This window comes from Drosophila tropicalis, unplaced genomic scaffold (assembly GCF_018151085.1).
Source record: "Drosophila tropicalis isolate 14030-0801.00 unplaced genomic scaffold, ASM1815108v1 contig_158, whole genome shotgun sequence".
NCBI lineage: Eukaryota > Metazoa > Arthropoda > Insecta > Diptera > Drosophilidae > Drosophila > Drosophila tropicalis.
The window spans coordinates 2499462-2518919 of record NW_027172602.1 but is presented as its reverse complement, the minus strand read 5'-3'; the positions used below and the strand labels follow the sequence as shown (position 1 = coordinate 2518919).

The 19458-nt window shown below is 38.8% G+C and overlaps 3 protein-coding genes across 9 annotated transcripts; all 3 read left to right on the top strand.

Moving 5' to 3' along the window:
* The first annotated feature begins 760 nt into the window (after window positions 1–760).
* Window positions 761–2508, top strand: LOC137587344 (uncharacterized protein F09G8.5-like). Of its 2 annotated transcripts, none has more exons than XM_068303705.1 (2): window positions 761–936; window positions 1001–2508. In XM_068303705.1, the coding sequence occupies exon 2, from the start codon at window positions 1062–1064 to the stop codon at window positions 2286–2288; it is 1227 nt and encodes a 408-aa protein (XP_068159806.1). In that variant the 5' UTR covers window positions 761–936; window positions 1001–1061; the 3' UTR covers window positions 2289–2508. The 2 variants fall into 2 exon arrangements, with proteins under 2 accessions (XP_068159806.1, XP_068159807.1); XM_068303706.1 differs by having other exon boundaries at window positions 775–920.
* Window positions 2509–4242: 1734 nt separating this feature from the next.
* On the top strand, window positions 4243–6067 carry LOC137587337 (uncharacterized protein F09G8.5-like). 2 transcript variants are annotated; one of them, XM_068303690.1, is made up of 2 exons: window positions 4243–4418; window positions 4483–6067. In XM_068303690.1, exon 2 carries the CDS (start codon window positions 4544–4546, stop codon window positions 5768–5770), a length of 1227 nt encoding a protein of 408 aa, XP_068159791.1. In that variant the 5' UTR covers window positions 4243–4418; window positions 4483–4543; the 3' UTR covers window positions 5771–6067. The 2 variants fall into 2 exon arrangements, with proteins under 2 accessions (XP_068159791.1, XP_068159792.1); XM_068303691.1 differs by having other exon boundaries at window positions 4256–4402.
* Window positions 6068–6631: 564 nt separating this feature from the next.
* Window positions 6632–13637, top strand: X11L. Of its 5 annotated transcripts, none has more exons than XM_068301902.1 (9): window positions 6632–6769; window positions 7251–7674; window positions 7738–8445; window positions 8508–9470; window positions 9549–9849; window positions 10081–10220; window positions 10519–11451; window positions 11520–11660; window positions 12003–13637. In XM_068301902.1, the coding sequence occupies exons 2-9, from the start codon at window positions 7261–7263 to the stop codon at window positions 12072–12074; spliced, it is 3672 nt and encodes a 1223-aa protein (XP_068158003.1). In that variant the 5' UTR covers window positions 6632–6769; window positions 7251–7260; the 3' UTR covers window positions 12075–13637. The 5 variants fall into 5 exon arrangements, with proteins under 5 accessions (XP_068158003.1, XP_068158036.1, XP_068158010.1 ...); XM_068301909.1 differs by having other exon boundaries at window positions 6633–6769; window positions 7229–7674; XM_068301927.1 differs by having other exon boundaries at window positions 6682–6769; window positions 7212–7674.
* Window positions 13638–19458: the final 5821 nt, after the last annotated feature.

The following is a 19458-nucleotide window of genomic DNA, read 5'->3' as shown; positions in this document are numbered from 1 at the left end:
TGTTATACTTTTTAAGAAAAATAGTTTTATGTGATTCCTGGGGGCGTAAGGGGGCGTGGCCGAAATTCCAATTAACTCTATATATGTACATAATACACGAGTATACATACCAAATTTGGTGGCTCTAGCTCTTATAGTCTCCGAGATCTGCGTGTTCATACGGACGGACGGACAGACGGACATGGCTAGATCGACTCGGCTGTTCATCCTGATCAAGAATATATATACTTTATAGGGTCGGGAAGCTTCCTTCTGCCTGTTACATACATTTTGGCGACTTTAATATACCATTTCACCCTATGGGTGTATGGTATAATTAGTCTTGAATATCGAAAATTTCCTCTAAAATTATTAAATTTTCCATGTCTTTTTGTATTTATTCATATGATAAGAGTCCTTTAGAGAGGATCGACTTCAAAATTAAACTTTGGTAGATCTCTAGGATTTAAATAATGTCCGAAATAATGTTATTCTGGCCCATAGTACATTTTATTGAACTTTTTTTAAATTTTCACAATATCATGGACCTTTTATGGATCTTTGGATGGCTCATTCAAAGGATTGCAAAAAACAATTGAAACAAATACATAAATATCACGCTTGAAAAGGTTTCTAGAAATTTCTAGCTGGTACAACAAAAAACGAATTCTCGCCCATTGTACTTAGCAGTCGGAACACTTTTTTTGCCAATCAAGTAGGCCACGCCAATTTGAAACTTGCCCCAAAAATCAAGGTACTTGGAGATTTCCCTGGGTTTAATCATAAACAAAGTTACATGAGACACGTTTGTACTCTATTCCTATCCACTACTGCTTAATATATATTTCTACAATATATTAATAACAGCCGGGCATTTTGGTTTTGAGTTTGAAGTTAAAATTTTCGTGTCCAGGAATCCTGAAGATTGTATCCTATATCAGGTAATATTCCAAACAGGTAAGTACTAATACTAACACACTAACATAAAAAGAGGATATCCATCCATTCATTCTACTTCTAGTGTAACCAAATCTTATTTCAAACGGGAAGGAAGTCGGAGCGGTAAGGGTCCGCAACCCAAGATGGTTAAGCTTAGCCAACAACTAATTGAAAGCCGCGGCAAGGGCTTGGACTATCGCCAAATTCTCAATCTGAACATATGGGGAACCGATCTTGATGATATCAGCATCTTTATGGAGATGCCTTTGTTGGAAGTTCTCTCGTTGAGCCTTAACCAAGTGACCACATTGCAGGGCCTCAGGAACTGCCTCAATCTGAAGGAATTGTATCTACGCAAAAATCTGATCGAAGATGTTGATGAATTGAACTATTTGAAGGAGGCGAAGAATCTGAGGACCTTCTGGCTCTTGGAGAATCCTTGTGTAGAAATCCTTGGTGATAATTATCGCCGCGCTGTGATACGTCGTTTGCCGCAGCTGAAATTCCTGGACGGTGAGGCAATTACCGACGCAGAATTGCGGTCTGCTCTAAGCGAAGGCCCCCAAAAGCCGGAAAGAGATGAACCCCGAGGACCTCCGCCTGAGGCACCAAACCCAATACCCAAACGTGCTGCTATTAAGAACCGTCGCGAGGAACTTAAAAAGGAACGCGAGCAGGAGCCACAAATGGGCCACGATGCTGATCGCAAACGCCCAGCCAAAACCCGACGTGCTAGTCCCCCAGCACCGCTAGAGATGAGCCGTCCGGTGGTCCAGGAACGTCGCCCTATTGCCGACAGCGGTGATGGCAATCATATAGAGCAGCAGAATGAGCAGACCATGCCGATGCAAGCGATGCAGCCGATGCCACATGTTGCACAAGCTACAGGACCGCAGACAATCCATTGTCAACAGGGAACACTAGCCCAGCAAATGCCCCAAGTGAACCAGATTTCCCAGATGGGACAGATGCCATCGATGCAGCAAATGCAGATGCAACAAATGCCAATGCAAGCCTCGTCAGCTGCTTCACGCAGCTTCTGGTCTGAATCTCCGGGACCCGATTTTTCGCAAAATGATCGCTACATGGAACAGATGAATTATCAACGTTCACACGACCCAATGTCATCGAACTTTATGGGAGGATGCCGCCAGGAAGAAATGGAGAAAATGCACTATCAAGCTGCCAATTCGATGATGTTCCCGATGAACCGTGTTGAGCATTTTGCTATGCGCAATGGTCCAGTGCGTTCCAATGTCAATATATTGTCGTCGATCCGTTGCCTGATCCGTGAACTGGACACAGCCAGCTTGGTGGTTCTTAGTCAAGCCATTCATGAGCAAATGGCCAAGATGCTACCCACTGATTAAATCCAAATACTTCGTTCCCGTTCATATAGCAGGCCACGATAAATCGCGAGTCCTAGCTATTCAAAATTTTCAAGTTAATTTACGTTCCGATGAGTTTAGTTAGTATTAGACTGAAAGAAGCTTGGCCTATGGACTTAAAAATACTAAGCCAAAGGATATACAAAGTTAAGCCATTTACCTAATTGTGTTTTGTGAAATAAATAACTACATTTATGTTTAATTACTTTGCTCATAAGTTAGTAATTGAATCGAACGAGAGAATGGAGAGTGTATATTTAAGCCCCCATTAAAATCTAGATATATAATCGACATATAAGTTGCCTGTACAATTTCAAGAAGTAAGAAGGAAACAATATGCCATTTGGCTGTCTCTCTTTCTCTTTATTATCCTCTCGCTCGCACCTTCTCTTCCCCTTCTTTGATTGCATTTCTCCACTACACTTTGTATCATTATAAGGAAAATGAAGCAAGTAAGTCGACTCGTCGACTTGGGTATACCATACACCAGGTGAAACAAATATTTCAAATTTCGAAAACCAAATGTATGTCTATTAAATTGTTTTTACATGTTTCATAGTATGTGCTATCTCGCTCACTCTACGAACACACGAGCACTCTAGCGCCGCTACTAGCCAACGGCCAATTCTGGCCTTGTGGACCGCTTAGTAAAATACGTTCATACGCATATTTTGCATGTTTCTAGTCCGATTTCAATAAAATTTGGTAGTTTTGTAGAAATAGATAAGATTAATTAGTCTGCCGAATTTGAATGCGATAGTCAAAAAACTACAGGAGGAAATCGGTTTTTTCTTAATTATGGAGGCGGAAGTGGGCGTGGCAAAATATGAAAATATATATACTCTGCGCGCATACTAAGCCAGTATACATACTAAATTTGGTGACTTTAGCTTTGTTTGTTTTTGATTAAATCAGTTTTGTTTAATTTACGGGGGCGTAAGTGGGCGTTGCAAAATTTTTAAATAGCCAGTTTCTGCGCGTCTATTAAACTAGTCTTCATACCAAATTTGATGTCGGTAGCTGTCATAGTTTTTAAGAAAATCAGTTTTATGTAAATTCCGGGGGCGGAAGGGGGCGTGGCAAAAAGTTTAAACAATTAGTTTCTGCGCGCTAACTAAACGGGTATAAACAAATTTGATGCTAAAAAAAGTTTGGATGCCTGGGGCGTGAGCTGTTATACTAAATTTTAAGAAAAATAGTTTTATGTGATTCCTGGGGGCGTAAGGGGGCGTGGCCGAAATTCCAATTAACTCTATATATGTACATAATACACGAGTATACATACCAAATTTGGTGGCTCTAGCTCTTATAGTCTCCGAGATCTGCGTGTTCATACGGACGGACGGACAGACGGACATGGCTAGATCGACTCGGCTGTTCATCCTGATCAAGAATATATATACTTTATAGGGTCGGAGAAGCTTCCTTCTGCCTGTTACATACATTTTGGCGACTTTAATATACCATTTCACCCTATGGGTGTATGGTATAATTAGTCTTGAATATCGAAAATTTCCTCTAAAATTATTAAATTTTCCATGTCTTTTTGTATTTATTCATATGATAAGAGTCCTTTAGAGAGGATCGACTTCAAAATTAAACTTTGGTAGATCTCTAGGATTTAAATAATGTCCGAAATAATGTTATTCTGGCCCATAGTACATTTTATTGAACTTTTTTTAAATTTTCACAATATCATGGACCTTTTATGGATCTTTGGATGGCTCATTCAAAGGATTGCAAAAAACAATTGAAACAAATACATAAATATCACGCTTGAAAAGGTTTCTAGAAATTTCTAGCTGGTACAACAAAAAACGAATTCTCGCCCATTGTACTTAGCAGTCGGAACACTTTTTTTGCCAATCAAGTAGGCCACGCCAATTTGAAACTTGCCCCAAAAATCAAGGTACTTGGAGATTTCCCTGGGTTTAATCATAAACAAAGTTACATGAGACACGTTTGTACTCTATTCCTATCCACTACTGCTTAATATATATTTCTACAATATATTAATAACAGCCGGGCATTTTGGTTTTGAGTTTGAAGTTAAAATTTTCGTGTCCAGGAATCCTGAAGATTGTATCCTATATCAGGTAATATTCCAAACAGGTAAGTACTAATACTAACACACTAACATAAAAAGAGGATATCCATCCATTCATTCTACTTCTAGTGTAACCAAATCTTATTTCAAACGGGAAGGAAGTCGGAGCGGTAAGGGTCCGCAACCCAAGATGGTTAAGCTTAGCCAACAACTAATTGAAAGCCGCGGCAAGGGCTTGGACTATCGCCAAATTCTCAATCTGAACATATGGGGAACCGATCTTGATGATATCAGCATCTTTATGGAGATGCCTTTGTTGGAAGTTCTCTCGTTGAGCCTTAACCAAGTGACCACATTGCAGGGCCTCAGGAACTGCCTCAATCTGAAGGAATTGTATCTACGCAAAAATCTGATCGAAGATGTTGATGAATTGAACTATTTGAAGGAGGCGAAGAATCTGAGGACCTTCTGGCTCTTGGAGAATCCTTGTGTAGAAATCCTTGGTGATAATTATCGCCGCGCTGTGATACGTCGTTTGCCGCAGCTGAAATTCCTGGACGGTGAGGCAATTACCGACGCAGAATTGCGGTCTGCTCTAAGCGAAGGCCCCCAAAAGCCGGAAAGAGATGAACCCCGAGGACCTCCGCCTGAGGCACCAAACCCAATACCCAAACGTGCTGCTATTAAGAACCGTCGCGAGGAACTTAAAAAGGAACGCGAGCAGGAGCCACAAATGGGCCACGATGCTGATCGCAAACGCCCAGCCAAAACCCGACGTGCTAGTCCCCCAGCACCGCTAGAGATGAGCCGTCCGGTGGTCCAGGAACGTCGCCCTATTGCCGACAGCGGTGATGGCAATCATATAGAGCAGCAGAATGAGCAGACCATGCCGATGCAAGCGATGCAGCCGATGCCACATGTTGCACAAGCTACAGGACCGCAGACAATCCATTGTCAACAGGGAACACTAGCCCAGCAAATGCCCCAAGTGAACCAGATTTCCCAGATGGGACAGATGCCATCGATGCAGCAAATGCAGATGCAACAAATGCCAATGCAAGCCTCGTCAGCTGCTTCACGCAGCTTCTGGTCTGAATCTCCGGGACCCGATTTTTCGCAAAATGATCGCTACATGGAACAGATGAATTATCAACGTTCACACGACCCAATGTCATCGAACTTTATGGGAGGATGCCGCCAGGAAGAAATGGAGAAAATGCACTATCAAGCTGCCAATTCGATGATGTTCCCGATGAACCGTGTTGAGCATTTTGCTATGCGCAATGGTCCAGTGCGTTCCAATGTCAATATATTGTCGTCGATCCGTTGCCTGATCCGTGAACTGGACACAGCCAGCTTGGTGGTTCTTAGTCAAGCCATTCATGAGCAAATGGCCAAGATGCTACCCACTGATTAAATCCAAATACTTCGTTCCCGTTCATATAGCAGGCCACGATAAATCGCGAGTCCTAGCTATTCAAAATTTTCAAGTTAATTTACGTTCCGATGAGTTTAGTTAGTATTAGACTGAAAGAAGCTTTAAGCGAAGAAAAATTGGAAATTCTTGTCAACCAAAACCGAAATCGATGCCGGATTCCAAAATGAGAAATGAAAGCCATCAGCTCAAGTACATTTGTAATTGTTAAAATTTTCAATGTTATTGTATTCTTCAGTGTTCGATATGTGCATAAATATAATTAATATGTCACAGTAACTTTAAATTGTTTTTTTAATTCTCAAGCATACTTCAAATGAAAGCCGTTACTTTTTTGATTTAATAAGTTACAGCCAATGAACTAGTTATTAAAAATGAACCATTAAAACCAGTGAAATATAATAATTGCATAGTAATGAAGTCGCATATTAATATATATATATATATTATAAAATGACATTTAACTAAAACGATAATCAATTTGGCGATGGCAAACGATTTATTTTATTTTTCGCAGCTAGTGCGTCTAGCTCGTTTAAGCGCCAGTGTGGCCCTAGGCCGCATACCGATATTTTTCATAGGCGCCTTAATACTAACAATCGATACTTAGAAATACTGACATCGATATATGTGTAAACATTTATTCATTCATAAATAACTGGCATCTTACAATATATTAATTTTATAAATATATTAATTCCAATAATTTTGTAAATTACTTTTGTTTTTTAAAGTATTTTTGTTTATTGTTCGAATTGTTCGTAACAACTTTAAGTCACATGACTTGCGCTGTGACATGAAGTGATGAATATATGTAACATATCGATAGTTATTGACAGTTATCGTTAACTTCAATGGTATCCAAAGATTTTACTATTCTGAACTCTGAGTGGTAATGATTCGTCTTTTAAAGGATTAAAAACCGAAACTCCTGGAAACGGCCACGGGTGTAGAGAAGTGGAAGTGCAATACTAACTACTGGTGCGTTGTTTTTCGTCTGTCTTTGTGCTGTCTTTGTCAATAATTGTTATTGCTGCTGCTGCCGCTGTTGTTGTGGCTGCTGGTGCTGGGTGATGGGTGCTGCTGGTTTGATTGGGGGCGGTGGGTGAGATGCGTCGGCGAGCAAATAAATCTATTGATTTTTAGCAACACTGATGCGCATAGACAAAGTGATAGGATATAGAATAGCAATAAGAAAAACAAAGGAAACAGAAACCAGCCTCCGACAGTTCACCCAGATGTCCTTTCTTGGCTACTCTCTTTCTCGCTCACTCGCATTTTCACTTTCTCTCTTGCCCTAAGGGTAATGTTTTTCTATTGGAGGCCAAGCTTACCTGCGCAGCAGTTGCAGCAACAACAACAACAACAAAACAATTTAATTGGCCTAGTCTTTGCGATGCAGTTAAAGTGATTCATCCGTTAGATCATCATCAACATCAGACTCTTTCTATCCCCCCCACAGCTGTGTCGTCATGAACTCCAATTCGTGCAGCGACAGCAGCAATGACTCCATGGCCAATCCCCATCAACATACACCCGATCCAAGGCAAATGAATTTTGGTAAAACTGCTGCCGTCGGTGGAGTAGGAGGCGGAGGTGGTGGTGGTGGTGGATCAATTTCATTGCAACAGGAACGTTATGTATGGGAAATGCGGACACGTAGTCCAAATGTGACACCTGCCAGCACAGTACTGAATTCACCCGATTTAAATGCCGATCTGCCGTATGCACCACTTAAATGTGATTTGGAAAACGGATCGATTCAAGGATATGACTCCCCAACGGATCATCATGCAGGCAATTCCTCATCTTATTATTATCAACGTCCGCACTTGCATCAGATACGTGTGGGGCGCAGTCCGGGCAGTCAGTTTGAGCATTCTCAAGTAAAATATTTGCCCATTACTCAATTTTCGAAAATAATGATTCAACTTTTGTCCTTGTTTTAGGGCCTAGCTAGTCCCGGTTCACCTACAGATGTCGGCAAAGCCGACGGCCAATGTGTTCGCGATGGTGAGATTGTCGTTTTTGATGACATCGATACCAATTGGATGAATAAGACATCTGCATTGTATCCGGGTAGCCATGAAGATGTATTAAAAGTGACGAAAATGATCGGACAATTGCCAATTGCCGAATATGAGGGTTCGCCACGACGATTTGGCAATCAAGTGCCATTGTCCATGAGTCTACAAGGTTCGCGAAAGCGTCCACCAGGATATCCACAACGTGTCTCGCCCCAGGCAACCAACACAGCCACAGATACCACCATTACCAACAATAATGTAGCAAGTGGAGGTGGAACTAAGTCATCAGTGGGAAACCTTATCGATCTCATTGATCATGAGGAGTCTGCTGCTACTGCTGCAAGTGGAGGGCCAAAAGATCGAGAGAATACGCCGACTTTTGATTATCTCTATGAGTTTTCCGAGACACGAAAAGTCCTTGAGGAGTTCTTCAAGGCCAATCCAGAGGATGAGAAACGTTTTGGTGACTATGCGAACACAGAGAATGGTGAGGATGCAGCCAGTTCACACGACAATCGGACGGCAGCGGCGACACCAATAGAGCAAGCCTATATTGGTCAGCGCTTGGCTAGAATACCCAATGATGAGCTGTACGTGGTGCATCGTTCACCAACCAGAAAACAGCACCAGGTGAGAGACTGTCTCAATTCGATTGGCTCATAAATGTCAATTACTTTCTTTGCGTTTTTTAGCCCAGTGGTAATCACAATATGACACCGTCCAATGTTGTTTACCAGGAACACAACGATATTGAGCTTTATATCGATTCAAATAGCCGTAGCAGCGGTGATCTGGCCGATACCGAACTAGAAGCCAATTTGCGTCGTCATTCACGAAATTTCACACTATCGCCAGAGACAACTGACTACGATTCAAATTGCGGTGATTTAGACAGTCTGTCCAATGATATTAACTGCCCTACAGATTATGGCAAACTCTATACGAGCATGCCAGTTCTAGAGGATGGCCTAAGTAGTGGTCATGCCTCCGACACGGAGAATAACGCATCTGTTGTCTGCGATAAGCATAATGGGAATGGCAACGAAAATAGGAATATTACTGAAAATGGTGAAAGACTGGAGAATGACTATAATAATAGCGCAAGTCTGGCAACTGTCACCACAGATGTCTCCCAGTCGGCATTGATAAGCGATTTTGCAATAATTCCCATGCCAATGCCACCGCAACAGTCGCCGACATCACCGTCCCCTGCTACGCCGCCGCCACCGCCGCCCACTCCACCGTTATCCGAACTAAAACACGAGCCGGGAGAATCGTCAATGGTTGAGGATGATAATAATAGCTCAAATGGCAAAACATCGTATTATGGAGCAGTCTACGCAGCAGCAGCTGCAACGCCTCCTCCTCCAACAACGACATCAGCAGCAACCCATTGTCCAGCTGTAGAAATACAAGAGGCCATGAAGGAGATACGTTCCGCTTTGCAACGAGCCAAAACGCAACCGGAGAAGCTTAAATATTGTGATGAGGTGCTACCGGCTGATCCCGATTCACCTGTATGGGTGCCACGACAGTGTATTCCCACCAATATAGGCAACTTGACTCTGGCCGAAGAGGAAGCCGATACGGATTTGGAAACAGATCGTTTGTTGGGCCAACAAAGACATAACGAGCATGATTTCTTTGCAGATCAGGTAAGATGAACATAAAAATCTTGCCCTAAATGATAAGAGAGAAAGACTAATTTACGTGTGTGTGTTCTTTCCTGATAGCCTGATAGCAATGCCAATGAGGCCAATGCGGATAACGCTAGCAATGAGCATCTAAATGGTGATAACAATAATTCCCATAAAAACTCCAAGACAATCTATTCGCCGGCCACCTTAAGACAGGGTATCGGAACCACACTCACACCCAATTCACCGGATATTTGCAAAGTGGAGGTTTCAGTGACAACTGGCCAACTTGGTTCACCAGATAACTTGCAGTTCACCAAAAGTCCAACGGGTTCAATTAAATCCCTTAAAGATTCGGCAAATAGTGACCGGAAGGCCAAAACGCGCAACAAGGAGGGTAAGTAACGCCCCCACCGAAACCCCCTTTAAATATTATTAGTATATATGTTCCATAGAATTTAATTCAATTCTATTTTGTATGCTGCATTTAAATATTAATCACTTGTCGTATGTCTGTGTCATGTAAGTGTTTTTCCGCCACCGCCCCTCCCCTTAAATTTATTGAATCCTTTCGATTAGTGAGTTCTAATTCTCTTTGTTGTCTCTCTCTCTCTCTCTCTCTGTTTAGGTTTGTTGGAACCAAAAGTATTAATCGAAGGCGTTTTATTCCGTGCCAAGTATTTGGGTTCCACTCAATTGGTGTGCGAAGGTCAGCCAACAAAATCCACACGCATGATGCAGGCCGAGGAGGCAGTCTCTCGCATTAAGGTAAGTCCATATGATTTGATTCGATCAATGAATTCCACAAAAACACCTTAGCTAGGCTAGCTTCCCCCATAACTTACATATATGTATGTCTCGGCTTTTTTCTCTTGCCACCCTTGCTGCTCATTCCTCACTCTGTCTCTCTCTAAAAAAAAAAAAAAAAAAAAAAAAAATCAAAAAAAAACCACAAAAACCAAATAAAACAATAATAGGCTTTGGTAAGCATAATTCTTTGGTTGAACAAATTGTTTCTTTTTTTTGTTTCATAAACTAATTTTATAACTTTACTCTTCGCTACCAGGCGCCAGAGGGTGAAAGTCAACCTAGTACTGAGGTTGATCTTTTCATATCAACTGAAAAAATAATGGTGCTTAATACAGACCTCAAGGAGATAATGATGGATCATGCTCTGCGTACCATATCCTATATAGCTGACATTGGTGAACTTGTTGTTCTGATGGCTCGTCGTCGTTTTGTGACCAACAGGGATATGAATGTTAGTAGCGGGATGGATGAGAGTCTAACATCTCCCTCTGATTTGGGTGATGGCTCGCATCCAATTACCACAACAACTACAACTACCACAACCACCAGCACCACCAATAATACCACTAGCAGCAGCACCACCATTGATTGTGACTCACCTCCACTCAAAGTGGAGGGCAATAAGCACAATCGCACACCCAAAATGATTTGTCACGTATTCGAGAGTGATGAGGCACAATTTATTGCCCAATCAATTGGCCAGGCCTTTCAGGTAGCCTATATGGAATTCCTTAAAGCCAATGGCATTGAGAATGAAAATTTGGCCAAAGAGATGGACTATCAGGAGGTATTAAATAGCCAGGAAATTTTTGGCGACGAACTCGAAATATTCGCCAAGAAGGAACTGCAAAAAGAGGTCGTTGTACCCAAGGCCAAAGGTGAAATTCTTGGTGTGGTCATTGTCGAAAGCGGTTGGGGCTCAATGCTTCCCACAGTGGTGATAGCCAATTTAATGTCAACCGGCGCCGCTGCCCGTTGTGGCCAATTGAATATTGGTGATCAATTGATTGCCATCAACGGCATGAGTTTAGTGGGTTTACCTCTGTCCACCTGCCAGAGTTACATACGAAATGCCAAGAATCAAACTGCCGTCAAATTCACCGTCGTGCCGTGTCCACCTGTTGTGGAAGTCAAAATCCTACGACCCAAGGCATTATTCCAGCTCGGTTTCAGTGTACAAAATGGAGTGGTAAGCTAAAACAAAGTTGTCTCTCAAAGCCAATTACAATCTACAAGTATTTGTTTTCTTTTATACAGATATGCAGTCTACTACGCGGTGGTATTGCCGAGCGTGGTGGAGTACGTGTGGGTCATCGCATCATTGAGATCAACAATCAAAGTGTGGTAGCCGTGCCCCATGATACTATTGTAAAGCTGTTGTCCTCTTCTGTTGGCGAAGTGAGTTGCCCCTTACAAAAGTTCTTTAATAAGAAGAAATTTAAGATTTTAATTTATAATAAGCCAATCTGTCAATAGTAAGTGGCATCCATTGGCTTTGTAAAGAAGACCATCCTTCAAGTCATCTCTTCTCTGTTGATTGTAATAGTAAATTTTAGGAGATCAGTCAAAGAGTTGTAACAGGATTCACTTTACAATTGTCATTCAATTACTAATAGTTCTTAATGCTATATAATTTTCTGATGGTGGTAGATCTTGAAAAAGTTTGTCTAAAGAGTTAACTGGGAATCCTTTTTATTTCTCAATAACTATTCATGAACTTTACTTTGAATTATTTTACAGATTCTTATGAAAACCATGCCCACATCCATGTTTCGATTGCTCACTGGCCAGGAGACGCCTATATATATTTAATATGTTCACTTACATGTCGCGCACATCCAATTGACAAAGGACAACTGGAACTGGAAATGCAAATTACCCAAAAAAACAAAAACAAAAAAATGGAAATTATTGAAAACCTTAAATTACTCATTTAATTTTAAGGACAAATAACGCACGCAAGATAACAAAACAAACCAACAAATCAACAAAAAACAAAAAAACAGACAACAAAACAATCAAAGAAAAAAGCGAATGCAATTTACTTCAGTTATTTGCTTTTCGGTTGCTCCTTTTTGTTTCAACTTGTATATGAAAAAAGACTGAATTTGATTATAATTGTGTGTGTATGTGTGTGTGAGTATGAGTGTGCGTGTGTGTGTATGTGTGAGTGTGAGAGTGTGTATGTATTCGAAAGACAGGAGACAACCAAACAGAGAATGACAAAGAGACAGAAAGAGAGAAAACTAGCTGAACTTGACTACTCCGCATTAACATTCGGAGATTGCTCGATCCTTTGGATTCCTGTTCCTGATTCTCGTAGGGAGTTAAAATAACCCCCTGGCATTCCACACAATCTGTATAAAGCCCTAAAGCAAATAACGGCCTTCTTGATTCAAACTCGGTCTATATAGGAAATATTTTAGTTGAAGATTTCAATTTGAATTTACACGCAAACGCGCACTTTATTTTTGTTTATTAACTACATTTATAATTTAAATATAATGCAAAATGATAAGAGAAACGAAAGAAAGAAAGAAAAAAAAACAGAAAACACAAATCAAAACAAATGAAAAGAAAATGTATGCCAAAAACTAAGTAAGCATTGGAATGAGATTTCGTTAATTTTTTTTTTGTATATTTTAAAGATTTTACTTTTATTTTAAATATTTATAAACTAATTTAAAAAAAAAAAAAGCGCATTCATTGCCTGCCTGCTAAACAAAACGAAGCAAAAACGAAACAAAAATGAAAAATGCATTTAAAAAAAAATTGAGAAAACCAAAATTAAAGAAATCTTACTTGATCTAAAACTAATTAATGCCATATATAGTTACAAAATGTACAACAAGAACAATAATTCCAGCATTGAGTGTAGTTTCTGTTAATACATAAATTACATATATATATATATATATATATATATAGATATATATATGTATAAGCAAATAAGAGAAAATGAAGATACAGATTTAGAAGTTAATTTAATAAGCAGAGAGATAAACGATAATAGATAAAAGTAAACACACAAAAAAAGAATATAAAGATGGGGGAACAGTTAGAAAATGAAAACAGAGAGACACACAGAGAAAGATAGATACATAGAGAGGGAGAAAAAGAGAGAGAGAGAGAGCTTATTTTTGCAAGCAAATAATAAATAATTGATATATAATATTTAAAATATTTTCAATGTGCAGGTAAACGCAAGTTAATAATATAATATTTAATATAACAACGCATTATTTTTGCAAAAAATAAATAAAATTTATATATATATTGAAATTTAACTATCACAGCTAACACAAAAACAACTAAGTATATTAATTTATAACTTACAGATTATTATTATTATGATTATAAAAACAACAATGAAAAGTAACTCAAAAGAACTCAACTGCTATGCGCCTCCTTAAGTAACTTAACTTAACTTAACTTAACAACAACAACTTTGAACGTGTACTAAAAACAAATACTTCATGCAATTTATTTATTAATATTAACACATGACCGAATATGAAACAAAATAAAAATTTAAATTTATACACAAAACAAAAATAAAGCTAAAACTAAATATAGATACTTCGATTTGGAATACTTGGAGGTTGCCTTGTCACATATAGATTTGGATGGATCATCTATCTATATAGCCTAAATCTGCAATCTAATAGTCGAAAAAGTAAAGGCAATGGTAATATAAACTTGAAGACTTGAAAGGATCTGCCGCTTCCATCTTTAGACTAAGCTAACCTTAATGGTTTACTATTGCTTAATGCATTTGAAAACTGATTAGTTACTTTCAGTATTGATTTTAGTAAAGACAATCTTTATCTAACTGTGCCACTTCTCTAGTATCCTGGATAGTTTAAAGTCCTGTTGATGTTTAAAGATAATTGCTTCAATTTGAAGTTTTCCGCCCAGTTGATGGGCAGGTCGAAAGTTTCTGGGCCCTATTTACTCTGAGCATTTAGTTACTAAGCGATTTGTTTCTCAGCCCCATTCCCCCCTCCCTCCAACCCCACCCCAGTCTCATTGCCATCTTCGGTTGCCCTTTACGCTATGCTATGCCGCAAACAATTAACTCAATTGCTTTTTGTACTCATTTTGCATGCAGCAAGCAACCTTTACCTCTCACCCCTTTCACTTTGGCCGTTGGCCTGGTTTAATCAACTTTCAAATGCATTGAAGCCACTTTACAATTTTCATGGCTGCTCTATTCATTTGTGTTGGGTCAGACTTTAGTACGTACATACATACATACATATACGAAGTTGCTTTTTGTGTTTAAATTTATTTTTGGCATTTAAAACAAAAATTGAATTAGAGACCATTGCACACTGAAATCCATCACAAGGTTGAAATCAAATTGGCCAATTAAATTCAAAGAGAGACCTTACCGAATTGAATGGAAATACAAGTGTTTCTTGTTGGCCATCTTGAGGGCATTCGCATAGGGTCTAAAGCACTTTATTATGGCCGAGAATCCAGGGCATTTAGACGGCTGTTCGAACAGATTTCTGTGGTTCTTTAGTCTTTTGATTTCTCTTTCTTAGTATTTGTTTAGTTAGTCCAACAAATTGTCAGTTAAAGAAAATGGAGAAGCTTTAAACACTTAACCATCTTAAGAGCCCTACAAAAATAGTTTGGCCAATTCCTGTCGAATTTTTGAACTACAGCCAGGCGAAACCCACTCCAAAGAGCCAAAAGAAGTTTATGATGTTAGACTGGATGTACTTAGAACATTTAACTTTTTAGTTTCCTTCTAGGAGCAATGCGTGATCCTAGTTGGATGGCCCATATCAAACATATGTGCTGAGATGGCATCAATTAATACTAATTTACAACCTGTTGTTAGCAGTTGCAGTTACTTAGTAGCTACTTTTCATTTGGCCAGCTTCCTGCTGGTTGTTGGTTGGTTAACAACAATTCCCACAATATATATGATACTAATCTGGCAGATGTAGTTATTATATTATGCTGGTTGCAGCCGAGACTTAATTTGAATGGAAGCATGCAGACTGAAAAGGAGTATGCAGCAAGTGGATTTCTAAAGCTATCTTTGTGTGGGTGAGTGGGTGTGAATGGTTGGATATGGATATGTTTATGTTCATACATATGTATATACATGTGTTTCGTCGCGACGGTCGACAGCCGATGGCAATGGCAATGGAAATATAAATGGAAATGGAAATGGCAATGGCAATGGCAATGTCTGGGAACAATTGTGGTCTTTTGCTGTTGCTTTTCTCTACTAACTTGTTGTTGTGGCAGTCAATTTATGAGCAGACACACACATACGCATTCTGGGGAGGCGCAATGCTTGGTAGGGGCGTGACAAGTTATGCTTAAGCAGCTGTCAAATTACAAACGCGTGCATGTTTCTATTTCTATTTCAGTTACCCCAAAAAGTATGCCACAAAATTTGATTTGCACACACACACACACACACACTCGCAGACAGACAACGTTAGACAAATCCCTGATCAAGAGCAGGAAGATGGCAAGTGTTTGAGAATCTATTGAATTTATGATCAAATAACTATAAATCAAACTTTTTAGAGAATTTGTTGAAAGGACATTTTGGAGAACTTTAGTTGCAAATGCATTCTCAGTGTTTTCTTTCTATACTCCATTTTACTATCAGCCAAATCAAAGATTTGTATGCTTTGTCATTTGAATTTATATTTCCGCTTATTATTATTATCATCCGACCATTGAAATGGAAAGGTATCAGATACGATAGGTGATTTAGGAATACACCTCACGGAGACAAACCTTCAGATACACACACATACATATATATATACATATATAGCTATAGAGTGCAGCGACCGACAATGCCTCAACATTTTCAGAGTTTATTATTTTGAGTGAAGTGCTTTCAGATGTGCGGTTGGCAAAGTCGCCTCTTTTGCTTTGCCTCTTTTACACCCACGCCCACCAAATGCGGCATAAAATGTTGGTGGTCTAGCATGTGAGTGTGTGTGTGCAGTTTTGCCATCGAAATATGCGCATATAGAGGACCTGCTACTCACACACACACACACACACACACACCCACGTTTATGGGTAACCATAGAGCCACAAGATGGGCATAAAAATAAATAGGTACCCATGCTTAGTGAGAACTAATAAAAATCTTTTCTTCTCTTCATTTTAAAGATTTTATCCATTTCCGTTTGTGTGTTGATTTAAGATAATCTTGTGTAAATTTCATTCAATCATTGAAGAAAAGGACAACTACTAGATGTTTTTATCATAAACAATAACACATCAACATCTATGTATGTGGGTATAGCTATAGATCAGCTAAATTCAATTTAATGTCCATAGCCTAACCAGCTAGTGAGTGTCCTTTGTGTAAAAAGAGTCGAACTGTGAAAGAGAAGGGATCGTATCCAACTCATCAAAAAGAGTCGTGATTCAGATACAATTATCTCCATTTCTTACTCAAATGTTTGGCTTAGAAAACTGAACAACCTAAACCATAGACAGTCATATTGTTTAAATAGTTTGGCTTTTGAAATAACGTTTGCACTTTGCATACTTTTGGGGGCAAATTACCAACATTTTAGCATTTATTGTTTTAGAATTATCTCAAATATTGCAATACTTTTGAGACAAAAGAAAGAAACAAAGACTTTGTCCATCAATTGGGTTGAATAAGTCCTCAAGTTAGGTATTTCAATTAAAAAATGTTTTATTCAAGAATCGATCTCTAAGGCGTGAGAATACCCTTTCTATGGCAGGTCTTTGATAAGATTGTTAAGACCAAAGTTTAAGTCATAAAATTCTTTCTCCTTGTTGATTTCCATTTCAAGTTAACTTTGAGCAACTAATTAGACAAAATAGTTTTTAGTTTTTATCTGTAGGTTCTAATTGGGTCTACATACATACATACATATGTAAGTATGTAGGCAATTTTTGAAGTTCAACAAGTTTTTGTAGTAGTAAAAATAAGGTGAGATAACATCTGACAATTTACAATTTAACAGCAATTAAGCCAATCTGATTAAAACGAGGACAATTCCCTTTCCTAGCCTTTCGCATTTGCTACCTGTGCCGCATTAAGACAATGTCATTCAACTTGTAATCAAATCCCAGTCCCGGGTCCTTGCAAGACACCAAGTTTAAAGAACTTGACACACGCGATGCCTTTTGCTTCACTTCATTTCCCCATTCGGTTGGAGTTTGGTGGCTGTTCTTGCCGCCACCCCCTCTCAACTATTTAACAAAGTGTTCCCAGGCGCGTAGTAAAACTCATTTCATTCATAAATTTGCCCCTCTTAGTTGGGGTAAGACCAAATGAAAAGCTGGAGAAAATTATCCGCGCCGACGCAATGGAAACTGTTACCAATTGCCAGCGTTGTGTGCCAAAGGCCCGAAGCAGTTTCCACAAGTGAACCCAGTTGGAGAAATAACGGTATTCGAAGGGGTTTCCTAAGAGAGAAGCTACAAATGTGCTCTCTTAAATAAAAAGTGGTTACAGTTTTAGCCTTCTACTGAAATGAAAGGCCATGTGAAGAAGATTACCTTAAAACCAATGAAAAGCGGTTTATTCGAATGGCTAGAGATTTTTCAGCATGTTTTTTTGTCTACATTGATTTAACTGAATCTCATATCCATGTTCTGTAGGTCGTTATCAAGGCGATTATCAAAAGATTTGTTTACTTTGTATGGCTAACTCCTATAACTAATGTGAAACTAAAATCTTAAAAAAAAGGACATATCAACATGACGATGATTAAACAATCAGAATCAACAATTTTCCACCAAGCATGAGGAATAATTGTGTTTGTGAAGATTTCACTGACAAGAGTATGAAAACTTTGACTTAACGGTACCTTTTCCGGGATCATTTCCATTAAAACTGTGTAAAATTAATGACAATGAGAAAAAGTGTTGAAAGCAATGAAGGACTTTCCATCTTTTCTCCCACCCATAACCAAGAGTTAAGGAAATTAATTACCCACTCTGTGTATGTGTGTGTGTGTGTGTGTGCTTATGTGCAATCGTTTAAAAAGATGGGCAATGAAAGAAACAAGACAAGGAGCAAGAGAAACAGAGAGAGAGAGAGAGCGAGAAAATGAAATCCAAAACGCAAATTTGAACAATCAAGAAACCAAATCAGACGCCAAACAAATATGCAGACAAATAACATGCCAAACAAAGTCTGACATATGACCAGAAATGAAGCGAAAAAGGGAAGCAAAGCATAAAAACGTGAGAACAACAGAAACCACTTGAGTAAAAGTGGCAAATTACGCTTGGTTTTATTCACATTTTTGATTGTAAATTGAGAAAATTAATTTGATTACGTATACGCAACGTGAATGAGGCTGGAGACAATTTGTTATCTAATGTCTCATCAACTGGCAAAAAAGCACAGAAAGAAGATTATACCACAGCAATTTACCTAATCATTTCTAAGGAAAATTTATATTTTCCTTTCATTTGGAACTATTAAGAACCGAAAAAGTGTTGTTAAACGTTATTACAATCTTTAAATTTAAAAGTCTTCAAAGATTACTTCAAGAATTCAATTTTTTGGTGCTGACAATAAGATTTCTCCCTCCCTCTATATGAGATTCTAAATCGTAGGGACTTGTTTTTCATAAAATAGTGTTGAAAAACATAGTATCATTCAAAATGTTTCAAATTTTCAATCTGTTCGTCCGTAATTTTCACAACGTTTTCCCATTTCATAATCAGTTGTTATTAAATGGTTTCTGACAACCGAAACGAAGCAAAATATTGATGTGGGACTCACTCTATTTGCACGCTTCGTTTGATATTAAGCCACTAAGCTGTCAGTGTGACATTTGTGGACACTTGCACTCCATTTGTTCTCATTCCTCTCAATTGCAGTCGTTGGTCAATTATCACCCACAGTAAAAAGGAAAACTAAAGGACACAAGGAATCGAAGCATTTGGTGAGACAAGCCTCTTGTCCGCTTCATTGGCAAAAGGCTTTTCGAAACACATACACACACAAATCTTGCCTTTCAGCTGATGGCAGGACTTTGGATTTTAAAGAATTATCAAATAATAGTTACATTTGATGACTATTGACTTTCATTTGTTCGATATTTTGTTGAGTCATTCATGTCTGATCGGTCTGAAACTCTAAATTAATTTGTTTTACGCTTTGTGCTTTTAGTTAATTTGCAAAGTTTTAACAAAGTCACAGTCATTGTCA

Coding starts and splice junctions, on each gene's coding strand:
- LOC137587344 (XM_068303705.1), top strand. CDS start 1,062: ATGGTTAAGCTTAGCCAACAACTAATTGAAAGCCGCGGCAAGGGCTTG.
- X11L (XM_068301902.1), top strand. CDS start 7,261: ATGAACTCCAATTCGTGCAGCGACAGCAGCAATGACTCCATGGCCAAT. Junction 8,446..8,507: donor CAACCAGAAAACAGCACCAG/GTGAGAGACTGT, acceptor TGCGTTTTTTAG/CCCAGTGGTAATCACAATAT. Junction 11,452..11,519: donor TCAGTGTACAAAATGGAGTG/GTAAGCTAAAAC, acceptor TCTTTTATACAG/ATATGCAGTCTACTACGCGG.
- LOC137587337 (XM_068303690.1), top strand. CDS start 4,544: ATGGTTAAGCTTAGCCAACAACTAATTGAAAGCCGCGGCAAGGGCTTG.